The sequence below is a fragment of the Rhinoderma darwinii genome, chromosome 2 (genome assembly GCF_050947455.1).
Source record: "Rhinoderma darwinii isolate aRhiDar2 chromosome 2, aRhiDar2.hap1, whole genome shotgun sequence".
NCBI classification, from domain to species: Eukaryota; Metazoa; Chordata; class Amphibia; order Anura; family Rhinodermatidae; genus Rhinoderma; species Rhinoderma darwinii.
The window spans coordinates 366,212,743-366,225,252 of record NC_134688.1 but is presented as its reverse complement, the minus strand read 5'-3'; the positions used below and the strand labels follow the sequence as shown (position 1 = coordinate 366,225,252).

Genomic DNA, 12,510 nt, shown 5'->3' with positions numbered 1-12,510 from the left:
GAGCTGCCCCCATCCTTTCGCATACATGACGTCTTCCATGCCTCCCTCCTTAAACGCTGCTCCCCGTCCTGGTCCCCCTCGAGGAAACCTCCTGTTCCCGTTCTCACCCCTGAGGGGGTGGAATTCGAGGTGGCCAAGATTATGGACAGTAGGATGGTCCAGGGCTCCCTCCAGTACCTGGTCCATTGGAGAGGATACGGGCCGGAGGAGAGGACTTGGGTACCTGCCCGTGATGTTCACGCTGGGGTATTGATCAGGAGGTTCCACCTTCTCTTCCCTACTAAACCAGGACCTCTTAGTAAGGGTCCGGTGGCCCCTCATAAAAGGGGGAGTACTGTTAGGGATCTGCCAGGTACTACGTCTAGGTATACTCCTGGGATTAATCAATCCACACCTGAGGCCAGACCTGTTCGACTGACACCATCTCCCACCAACCAGGGTGGCAGGCTCAGGAGTGGGAGAGCCTATCGCGGCCTGGTCAGTCGGAGTTAGCTCCGCCCCCTGCCCTTTATCACCTGCCGTGTTCTCCTCCTCAGTGCTTGTAATTCTTCTGTATTCCTGGCCCCACTGCTGCTTGCTCCAGCCTGCATCTGCCTTGCTGCAGTTCCGCTTAACCTGCTTTGCTTTGCCTCTGGCTTGCTTCCTCCTCCGTGCTCACTTGGGTATACTCCACTTCATCCTGGTCCGGACTACTCATTCACCGCCCCGTTTCCTCGCGGCGTTCCGTGGGCGACTGCCCCTTCCCTTGCGTGTTCCCCGTTTGTTCTCCCGTGCACTTAGACAGCGTAGGGACAGCCGCCCAGTTGTACCCCGTCGCCTAGGGCGGGTCGTTGCAAGTAGGCAGGGACAAGGCGGTGGGTAGATTAGGGCTCACTTTCCCTTCACCTCCTTCCTGCCATTACAACTACACTCTAATGTTAATTTGTATACGTCAGAGTGCATTTCTATAGACATGTTAATATAACATACGTTAATTATGTTCTATTTACTTTTTTCTGATGAGGGAATCTTATGAAATGTATATTCTATTGCTTAGCTTTTTAACTTGGGCTTTTCTCTAATATACAGATGCTTGAAATCTTTAACTAGTTAAGAATGGCTTTGTATCTTCTATATACTCCAGTTGTGCCTATACTACCCTTGCTGCACTATCCCCCTATCTTGAGATATATAACACCCTGACCAGCTGAAATATAACCTTCCCGGGGCCATTCGCATATTCTATATCTCTACCACAATATTATAATCCACGAACCTTTGAAAATCGGCTTAATACTTTATATATTCTACGGTTATATCATATTATTCAGACAGGTAGATTGCTAGGATGGCTCTTTACTGCTTAGTTTAAGCCAAGCTCTAGTGAAGGGCTGCTAGTTGCTAGCCTTGCCGGACCAGTAGGTCTACAAACCATATACTATATACACACACACTTTTTTACTATATGCCACCCCCTTCCCTACAATATATTTTTATTGATGTCTTCTACACATTTAACTGATGGCTACAAATGTACAACCTAAATCCTATTCCAGAATAACTCATAATGTTTAAGGTTTTAATTAACAAATGAAACACAGACAAGCCTTTTTGTACTATAAAGCTATTCATGCTGATATCCTTTTCCTTCAAGAAACCCCTTTTTCCCTATCATCCACTCCAATATTCTTCCGCAGATCATACCCCCAACACTTTTTGGTCAGCGCATCTCCCAAGCACAAGGGAGTAGGAATTTGGTTAGCCCACACAGTCCCTTTCACTCCAACTACTACTTTTTCGGATCAAGAAGGTTGCTTCTGGCTAGTTTCAGGTACTCTTCATGATTGCTCTATTATGTTTATTGCATATTATGTACCTAACTCCAATCAAGTAGCTTTTTTCAAACACATGTGGCACCAGTTGCACCCATTGATAGAAGGCCCGGTAATTTTAAGAGGGTACGCTAATCTGGCCTTGGATATGTCGAGTTCCCTTCACTCCAAATTGATTTCCCCTAAAAACACAGTCTTTCTATGGCACGCTTCCTACACTCTATCGATGTGATTGATATATGGAGAGATTGTAATCCTGCCACCAGATATAATACGTTTTATTCCTCGGCTCACAAACTATACACACGGATTGACCATATATTTGTCTTCTTGTTTGATCCTGGGAATTCAGGATGTCCGCATAATATCGACTACTTGGTATTTGTGGTAGCCTTGTGTGAACGTCTGCCGATAACCTCTTGGAGGCTAAATGAATCATTGCTATCATATCCAGGGATCTTGACGGAATTTCGCAAAAAGTTGGAAACATGCTTTGTAGTAAAACAGCCACAGGACACCTCACCTATAAGTAACTGGAAAGCTCATAAAGCAACGATGAGAGGGAAACTCATACAACTGGCTTCACATTTTAAAAAAACAAATTAAAACCTCACTTAGAATGATAAAGCATTTCAAGATGTGTCACGACAACTTAAAACAAATCCGACTCCCGACCTTGGACATAAATTTGAACTGGCTAGAACAGACCTTAATATGTGCTTGACTAGTTGGGCAGAAATGAGTTTACGGTGGTGTCACCACCACTTTTTCACCCAGGGTGATATGCCTGGCAAGCTACTAGCTAGACGACTGACACCCAGAATGTCAGTGGTGGCACCACCAATACTATGACTGTCAGATGGTAGTTTGTCCCAAAATCCTGAAAAAATTCTTTGAGAATTTCATGATTTTTACTGCACTTTATATTCTCTATCCCCTACTATTAATTTCCAAAACGCCCATTCTATTTTAGCACAAGCCATACCGAAATCCCTGTCTCAAAAGGATAAAGAAGCTTTAGAATATGTATTTACCATATAAGAAATTATTGACGCAATTAAAACATTATAAGCTAATAAAGCACCAGGCCCAGATGGCTTTCCCTCACCCTCTTATAAAAAAAAGTAAAAATATACTAGCCCCACACCTAACCTAACACATATCTGCAATCCAGTCCAACATGGATAAAAGGAACTCGTGACAGGGATTGCTCTTGAGTTTAGACATACAAAAAGCTTTTGATTCCCTTTCATGGGACTACCTTTGCTATGTACTAACTCAGATAGGATTTAGGACACATTTTCTCAAGATACTGAAAGTTCGTTATGCACATCCTGAAGCCAAAAGACACTCAAAGGGATTTTTGTATGATTCTATCCCTATTAGAATGGGCACGAGGCAGGGTTGCCCTCTATCACCGGTTTTGTTTGCACTGGCCACAGAGCCTCTGGCAAACCTAATTTGACAGACTCAAATCATTAAAGGAGTGTCGATTGGTTCGGTTGAGCATAAATGTGCCTTGTTCGCGGACGATATTTTAATGTTTATCACATTGCCAATTACTACACTGCCAAATCTATTTAATTCCCTATACACTTTAGGGACATAGTCAGGGCTACGCATTAATCATCAAAAGTCCCTGGCCCTTAATCTTACTCTACGAGACAGGCTAGTTAAACTATTGAAGTTCAATTTTGATTTCCAGTGGGCATTTCAGAAATTAATGTATCTGGGAATCAAATTGACTTCTTCGGTGGACACTTCATAAAAAGCTAATTTTCCTCCCATATTTAAAAAGTTGGAAACTGATCTTTTGGCTTAGTCACACGATCATCTCCCCTGGTTTGGTTGAGTCGCCTCCGTCAAGATGACATTGTTACCCAGACTCTTATATTTGTTTCATACAATACCTATTGGAATACCCTTACTAGACCCGAAACGCTTTCAACGCATTCTTTTGAAGTTCATATGGGGAGATAGAGGTCCCCGTACTGCAAGAGCCACAATATACACTGCAAAAAACATTGGTGGTTTAGGAGTACCAAATCCGATTAGCTAATATAATGCTGCTCGTTTAGCTTAGGCAACTGATATTTTCTCCAGAACCTTTCGTCCTCAATGGGTGAAACTGGAAGCATATGCATGCTACCTGATCCCTATCAAAACTGTTCTCTGGCGTCACACCCACCGTCGACCTACTATCCTGGCTCCAATATTGTCACAACCGTTGGGTTTGTGGGATGTGCTGGCTAAGAGGTTCCGACTTGCTACTATATGTTGTAACACTGATTTTCCCCTGGCCTACAACGCCCTGCCTTATATCTTTATTATATTTGGAACTAGTTTCCCCACCGGGTAAACTATCCTATATCACAAAATGGGAATCAAAGGTTGGCAGGGAGTTGGATGTCAGACAATGGCAAGACATGTCATCCTTAACTTCTAAGGTATCCATCAATACTTCATTAGTGGAAGCTGGTTATAAAGTACGCATGAGATGGTACAAGTACTATGTTCCATATTTGATGGGAATTCCCCATTGTGCAAAGCTTTTGGACAGAGGTATACGATCTTATTTCCTCCCTCACTGACATATCGCTCTCTGAGGATCCAGTTGGTGCTCTGTCAAGTGGCTCTCTACACCATATATTTAAATAATTTTGCGTCAAAATATTGCTATTGCCAGATCTTGGTGCACGACTATATCCATAGATACGGTCAAAACGAAACTTTCGTGAATCTTGATTAATGATCACCTGTCCACTATTATCTCAGACACCTTACCCGAATTCGACAAAGTTTGGGCTCCATGGAAGATACAATAGGGTTTGGTAAACAAGGAAATGAGAGAAATTAAAATAAAGGAGTACACCCTTCCAATGCTGATATATGTTCCTTTCCCCCCTTTTACCACCCTTTTTTTTCATGCCCTCCTTCACAAGACCAGTAAGTGGCAGAGTGAGCATAATATTGCAGTCTACCTCTGACACACAGTAAAGCACAGCAGAGTGTGTGTATACGGTACATTCCAGGGGCGTAGCTAAAGGCTTATGGGCCCGATGCAAAGATTCTTCTTGGGCCCCCCCCTCCACAAACTTCTCATGGCCGACGGCCCGCAGTATGCAGCTACATCGCTAGGTCTTGTAATGACGGGGGGTAGGGAAACGGACAAGTGAGCCCTAGTCTACCCGCCACTCTGTCCCTGCCTACTTGCAACGACCCGCCCTAGGCGACGGGGTACAACTGGGCGGCGGTCCCTGCGCTCAGTAAGTGCACGACAAACATACAAGGGAATACAAGCAAGGGAAAGGGGCAGTTGCCCACGGCAACACCGTGAGCAACCAGAGTGGTGAACGAGCCGAGTCAAGCCAGGAGTGTGCGAGGTACCAAACGAAGAGCAGAAGAGTAGTCAGTAAGCCAGGGTCTGTATGGAGCAGGATCAAAATAGAAGGAGCTGTAGCTGGGCCAGGAAACCACACGAAAAGAATCACAAGCACCGAGGGACAGGAAGGGCAGGCTTAAATAGACCGAGGGCGGGAGCTAGCTGAGTCTGGCCAGGTTGCGATAGGCTCTACCACTCCTAAGCCTGCCAGCCTGAGTGGTGGAAACTGGAGTCAGTCTCAGGGATGTAGATTCAGGTGCTAACTGATTAATTATGGGAGTTAACCCCGAAGCTGTGCCTGGCAGATCCTTTACAGTACCCCCCCTTTTATGAGGGGCCACCGGACCCTTTCTAAGTGGACCTGGCTTACTGGGGAAACGCAGGTGGAACCTCCTGACCAATACCCCAGTGTGAACATCCCGGCGGGTACCCAAGTCCTCTCCTCGGGCCCGTATCCTCTCCAATGGACCAGGTACTGGAGGGAGCCTTGGACCATCTTGCTGTCCACAATCTTGGCCACCTCGAATTCCACCCCCTCAGGGGTGAGGACGGGAACAGGAGGTCTCCTCGAGGGAGCCAAGGACGGGGAGCAGCGTTTAAGGAGGGAGGCATGAAACACGTCGTGTATACGAAAAGACGGGGGTAACTCCAGCCGGAAGGAGACAGGATTGAGGACCTCAATGACCTTATACGGCCCAATAAACCGGGGAGCAAACTTCTTGGACGGAACCTTGAGACGCAAGTTCCTAGACGACAACCACACCAGATCCCCGACCATAAACAGGGGATTAGCAGAACGTTTTCTATCAGCCTGAGTTTTTTGTACGCTCTGGGACGCCTCTAGGTTCTTCTGAACCTGGGCCCAGACTGTGCACAGTTCCCGATGAACGACCTCTACCTCGGGATTGTTGGAACTACTAGGTGAAACGGAGGATAACCGTGGATTAAACCCAAAATTACAGAAAAAGGGGGAGACCCCTGACGAGTTACTGACCCGGTTATTAAGGGAAAATTCGGCGAGGGGAATGAATGAGACCCAATCATATTGACAGTCAGAGACAAAACACCTTAAATATTGTTCTAGAGATTGATTAGTCCTCTCAGTTTGGCCATTGGTTTTCAGGATGGAAGGCAGAGGAGAAGGACAGATCAATCTCCAACTTCATACAGAAGGCTCTCCAAAACAATGAAACAAATTGTACCCCTCTGTCCGAAACAATATTGACAGGGACCCCATGGAGACGCAGGATGTGGTTGACAAACAAGGTAGCCAACGTCTTGGCGTTGGGTAGTTTCTTGAGGGGGACAAAGTGGCACATCTTACTGAAGCGGTCTACTACCACCCACACCACCGACTTGCCTTGGGATGGAGGCAAATCGGTGATAAAATCCATGGAGATAGGTGTCCAAGGTCTCTGGGGAATGGGCAACGAACGCAGTAAGCCTGCTGGTCGGGACCTGGGAGTCTTGGACCTAGCACAAAAATCACAAGCGGCGACGTAGGCCTTAACGTCTTTAGGCAACCCAGGCCACCAATAGTTTCTAGTAATGAGGTGTTTGGTACCCAGGATGCCTGGATAACAAGATAGTGCGGAGTCATGATTTTCCCTAAGTACCCTTAGCCGGAATTGCAGGGGAACAAACAGCTTGTTCTCAGGAAGGTTCCCGGGAGCTGAACCTTGATCAGCAGCAATTTCAGAGACTAAATCAGAATCGATCGAGGAAATGATTATACCTGGAGGCAAAATACAACAGGATCTTCCTCCGAAGGAGGGCTGGCCATGAAGCTACGCGACAGTGCATCAGCCTTAATATTTTTAGACCCAGCCCTATAGGTAACCAAAAAATTGAATCTGGTAAAAAATAACGCCCATCGAGCTTGTCTCGGGTTTAGCCTCCGGGCAGATTCTAGGAAAACCAGATTCTTGTGGTCGGTAAGGACCGTTACCTGGTGCCTAGCCCCCTCCAGGAAGTGGCGCCACTCTTCAAATGCCCATTTAATGGCTAAGAGTTTGCGGTTGCCAATATCATAGTTACTCTCAGTTGGCGAAAACTTCCTGGAGAAGTAGGCACAGGGGCGGAGATGGGTGAGGGACCTGGTACCCTGGGACAAGACAGCCCCCACTCCCACCTCAGATGCGTCAACTTCCACGATAAATGGCTCCATTTGGTTGGGCTGAACCAGCACCGGAGCCGAGATAAAGCACCTCTTAAGGACCTCAAAAGCCTGGACAGCCTCAGGAAGCCAGTGGAGGAGATCAGCTCCTTTGCGAGTGAGGTCCGTAAGAGGCTTAGCGATGACCGAGAAGTTAGCAATAAATCTCCTGTAATAATTAGCGAACCCCAAAAAACACTGTAACACCTTCAGGGAGGCAGGTTGGACCCATTCCGCCACAGCCTGAACCTTGGCGGGGTCCATGCGGAATTCATGAGGAGTGAGGATTTGACCCAAAAATTGTATTTTCTGTACCCCAAACACACATTTTTCGGTTTTGGCAAACAGTTTGTTTTCCTGAAGGACCTGGAGCACCTTCCTGACATGCTCAATGTGGGAGGACCAGTCCTTGGAAAACACCAGTATGTCATCAAGGTACACTACAAGAAATATCCCCAGGTAATTTCTCAAAATCTCATTTATGAAATTCTGGAAGACCGCAGGGGCATTACACAACCCAAAGGGCATGACGAGGTATTCGAAATGGCCTTCGGGCGTGTTAAACGCAGTCTTCCACTCATCCCCCTCTTTGATGCGGATAAGGTTATATGCCCCCCGTAGATCCAACTTAGAGAACCATTGGGCCCCCTGAACCTGATTGAAGAGATCAGGAATCAAAGGAAGGGCATACTGGTTCCTTACCATGACCTTATTCAGGCTACGGTAGTCAATGCATGGCCTAAGACCACCATCCTTCTTCCCTACGAAGAAGAAGCCAGCACCTACCGGAGAAGTAGAGGGACGAATGTAACCCTTGGCCAGGCATTCCTGGATATACTCTCTCATGGCTTCACGTTCGGGACAAGAAAGATGAAATATCCTACCCTTAGGAAGCTTAGCTCCTGGTACCAATTCGATAGCGCAATCGTATTCTCTATGAGGAGGTAACACTTCGGAGGCCTCCTTAGAGAAAACATCAGCGAAGTCCTGAACAAACTCGGGTAGCGTGTTCGCCTCCTCAGGGGGAGAAATAGAATTAACCAAAAAACATGACGTAAAACATTCATTACCCCATTTGGTTAGCTCCCCAGTATTCCAGTCAAACGTGGGATTATGCAACTGCAACCAGGGAAGGCCTAGAACCAAATCGTACGATAATCCCTGCATCAACAGTACAGAGCACTGCTCCAAATGCATGGAGCCAACAAGGAGTTCAAAAACAGGGGTATGCTGTGTAAAATAACCATTAGCAAGAGGAGTGGAGTCGATACCCACTACCGGGACAGGTTTAGGCAAATCAATCAGAGGCATAGCAAGAGACATAGCAAATTCCACAGACATGATATTGGTAGAGGACCCTGAATCCACGAAGGCACTGCCGGTAGCAGACCTACCACCAAAAGAGACCTGAAAGGGAAGCAAGATCTTAGTACGTTTCCTATTTACGGGAAATACCTGTGCGCCCAAGTGACCTCCCCGATGATCACTTAGGCGCGAAGTTCTCTGGCTGCATTCTTACGCTTAGGACAGTTGTTCACTTGATGCTTGTCATCCCCACAGTAGAAGCAGAGACCATTCTTCCTGCGGAATTCTCTACGTTGTTGGGGGGACACGGAGGCCCCGAGTTGCATAGGTATCTCTGAGTCTTTTGGGGAGGAACGAAGCCACGGAACTTCGGGAGGCATCATGGGGAGTCGGAGGAGAAAACACATAAACGTTCACGTTGTCGTTCCCTGAGACGTCGGTCAAGTCGTACCGCTAAAGCCATAACCTGGTCTAGGGAGTCAGAAGAGGGATAGCTAACTAGCAGGTCTTTCAGGGCATTCGACAGACCCAACCTAAACTGGCACCTTAAGGCAGGGTCATTGCACCGAGAAGCTACGCACCACTTCCTAAAGTCAGAACAATACTCCTCAACAGGTCTCTTACCCTGACGTAAGGTCACCAGCTGACTCTCGGCAAAGGTAGTCCTGTCAGTCTCGTCATAAATAAGTCCGAGAGCAGAAAAGAAACAATCAACGGAGGAAAGTTCAGGGGCGTCAGGAGCCAAGGAGAAGGCCCACTCTTGGGGCCCTTCCTGGAGCCGGGACATAATTATACCCACCAGCTGGCTCTCAGAACCTGAGGAATGGGGCTTTAAACGAAAGTAAAGCCTACAACTCTCCCGAAAGGAGAGAAAAGCCCTCCGGTCCCCTGAGAAACGGTCGGGCAACTTGAGGTGGGGTTCAAGAGGTGAGGTGAGGGGAACTACCAAGGTAGCATTAGGCTGGTTGACCCTCTGAGCCAGGGCCTGGACCTGTAGGGAGAGACCCTGCATTTGCTGAGCCAGGGTCTCACGGGGGTCCATAGTGGTGTCAGGGACCAGGGTAGACTAGGTATGGGCTTGTGATTATGTAATGACGGGGGGTAGGGAAACGGACAAGTGAGCCCTTGTCTACCCGCCACTCTGTCCCTGCCTACTTGCAACGACCCGCCCTAGGCGACGGGGTACAACTGGGCGGCGGTCCCTGCGCTCAGTAAGTGCACGACAAACACGACAAACATACAAGGGAATACAAGCAAGGGAAAGGGGCAGTTGCCCACGGCAACACCGTGAGCAACCAGAGTGGTGAACGAGCCGAGTCAAGCCAGGAGTGTGCGAGGTACCAAACGAAGAGCAGAAGAGTAGTCAGTAAGCCAGGGTCTGTATGGAGCAGGATCAAAATAGAAGGAGCTGTAGCTGGGCCAGGAAACCACACGAAAAGAATCACAAGCACCGAGGGACAGGAAGGGCAGGCTTAAATAGACCGAGGGCGGGTGCTAGCTGAGTCTGGCCAGGTTGCGATAGGCTCTCCCACTCCTAAGCCTGCCAGCCTGAGTGGTGGAAGCTGGAGTCAGTCTCAGGGATGTAGATTCAGGTGCTGACTGATTAATTATGAGAGTTAACCCCGAAGCTGTGCCTGGCAGATCCTTTACAGGTCTACTAAGTGACCCAACGATGCAGCACTATCATGCAGGGGCATCATTAAGGTCTTAAAACGTCAGGGGAAATAGCCCCAATGCATATACCCCCCCAAAAAAATGTGTGTGCGTGTATGTATAAGTGTGTATATATATATATATATATATATATATATATATATATATGAGACAGCATATCTATAGCACCACGACCCTATAGCTATGGATCGGATTAGATACAGTGGCTCAGCAGACAGTATGACACATAATGGGATTAGATACAGTGGCTCAGCTGAGAGTATCACCCATTATAGGATTAGATATAAGGCCCAGCAGACAGTATCACACATGATGGGATTAGATACAGTAGTTTAGCAGACAGTATCACACGTTATAGGATTAGATACAGTGGCTCAGCAGACAGTATCACACATGATAGGATTAGATATAGGGCCCAGCTCGCTGACATTGCGGCTCCAGCGCTGGACCCGAAAGGCAAGAATAATAATTGTTTTGCTTTTTTATGTGTTACATCGGATTCGAGGATCACTTCGATGACGGCCTTTTTTTTATTCTGAATAAAAATGGATAACAAGGGTTGTGTGTGGGATTTTTATTTCAATAAAATATTTTTCCTATGTCTTTGTATTTTTCTAAACTTTATTACTACCACCTTAGTAATGGCCGCTGGCTGATTGACAACGTCCATTACTAAGGTGAAGCTTAATGTTAGACATGAAGAGGCTAACACTATCCCCCATTATTACCCCGATACCCACCGCCACCAGGGGTACAGGGAATAGCCGGGTACGATTCAGTATCCGATCATCTGTAGTGGTGGTTGGGAACTGGCGCGGATACAGGCTGGTATTATTAGGCTGGGAAAGGCAATTGCGACCCCTATAGTCCCATAGCACAGGTAAAGCTGAAGTGTTAGCCAATTGTGTGTTCTAGTGATAAAAATAGACAATTCTAAACCTATTTTTATATGAATAGCCATAGAAAATAAAATTTAAAAAAACACGGTGACTCAGTGGTTAGCAGTATTGCCTTGCAGAGCTGGAGTCCAGGGTTCAAATCCAACCAAGGACAACATCTGCATGGAGTTTGTATGTTCTCCCTGTATGTTCCTCCGGGTACTCCAGTTTCCTCCCACACCCCAAAAACACACCGATAGGGAATTTAGATTGTGAGCACCAATAGGGACAGTAAGTGAGGACCTCTGAACAGCGCTGCGGAATATGTCGGCGCTATATAAGTAACAGAATTTTTTTTATTTCGGAAACATTTTTTTTAAAAAAAACGACTTTCGGTTGACAGCAGCTCTTGAAACTAACAGCATAATTCAAATGTCATGGAATTTGCATTGTGTTATGACAAAACTATAAAAAACATATTTTCTTGTGCAAACAAAAGATAAAAGGCTACATGTAGGTCTAATTTTGAAAACACATCTTCATTACAAAGACCCTAGTGGGACTGATATAGATAAGATGTTCTCTTTGATGTCTTGTGAATGGTGCATTGAGATAACTAAATTAGTATTCCCACTTCAAACAATAACACGAGTGCTAGGGGCTCCCTTTGAAACTAATACAGGCAGCAGAGCATTCCAATGGTGCTGACAATTTAATTAATATGGGCAGGTTACAAATATATGTAGTAAAGCCACAAAGGGTACGGTATAGAAGAAAGGCATACTTACTGCCCTCCCATGTACAGTGTAGTAAATTCAGTGCTCCTTCCACCCGTTTCCAGTGCTGAAGGTGGAAAAAGGCATATGCCACTGCTTCACTGTCTCCGCGCTTCAGTATATGCTCTGGTGGCATAATTAGGCTCTTCATTTCTAACAGGTACTGGAACAGAAAAGCACAATAATATAGCGGTGTGGTGGTGTTTTTTGTGGGCAAGTCCACCCCTTAGGAAATAAAAAACAACAACAAATAAAAAGTCAATTTAACCCCAAATGCTTTCCATTTCCATTCATTAATAACAGATCTTCCAGTAATAGAAGACTAGTGTGAACAGTCCAAAAGATCACTAGACATGTTCTTACTTTGAAAAATATAATGCATTAAAACAAGATCTCTGAATGTTGATCGCTGGAACTGCTGCTGTGAATATCTTACCCATTTGCAGATTTTGTTTGTTGGTATTATATGTTTCTCCATAATGGTACCCAAGATCAATTTTTGCATGTCTACTGCTCTTTTAATTTAGCT

The 12,510-nt window shown here is 46.1% G+C and overlaps 1 protein-coding gene across 8 annotated transcripts in view; it reads right to left on the bottom strand.

Moving 5' to 3' along the window:
• The window catches only part of ST7L (suppression of tumorigenicity 7 like), a 245,254-nt gene that overhangs the window by 120,475 nt on the left and 112,269 nt on the right, over positions 1 to 12,510 (bottom strand). For all 8 annotated transcript variants that reach the window (XR_012881529.1, XM_075853863.1, XM_075853860.1 and 5 more), the window contains one exon: positions 11,994 to 12,144. Coding sequence is in view for 7 of the 8 variants with exons in the window: in XM_075853863.1 (XP_075709978.1) it covers positions 11,994 to 12,144 (151 nt within the window). In the remaining variant the exon portion in view is untranslated. The remainder of the gene's footprint in view (positions 1 to 11,993; positions 12,145 to 12,510) is intronic.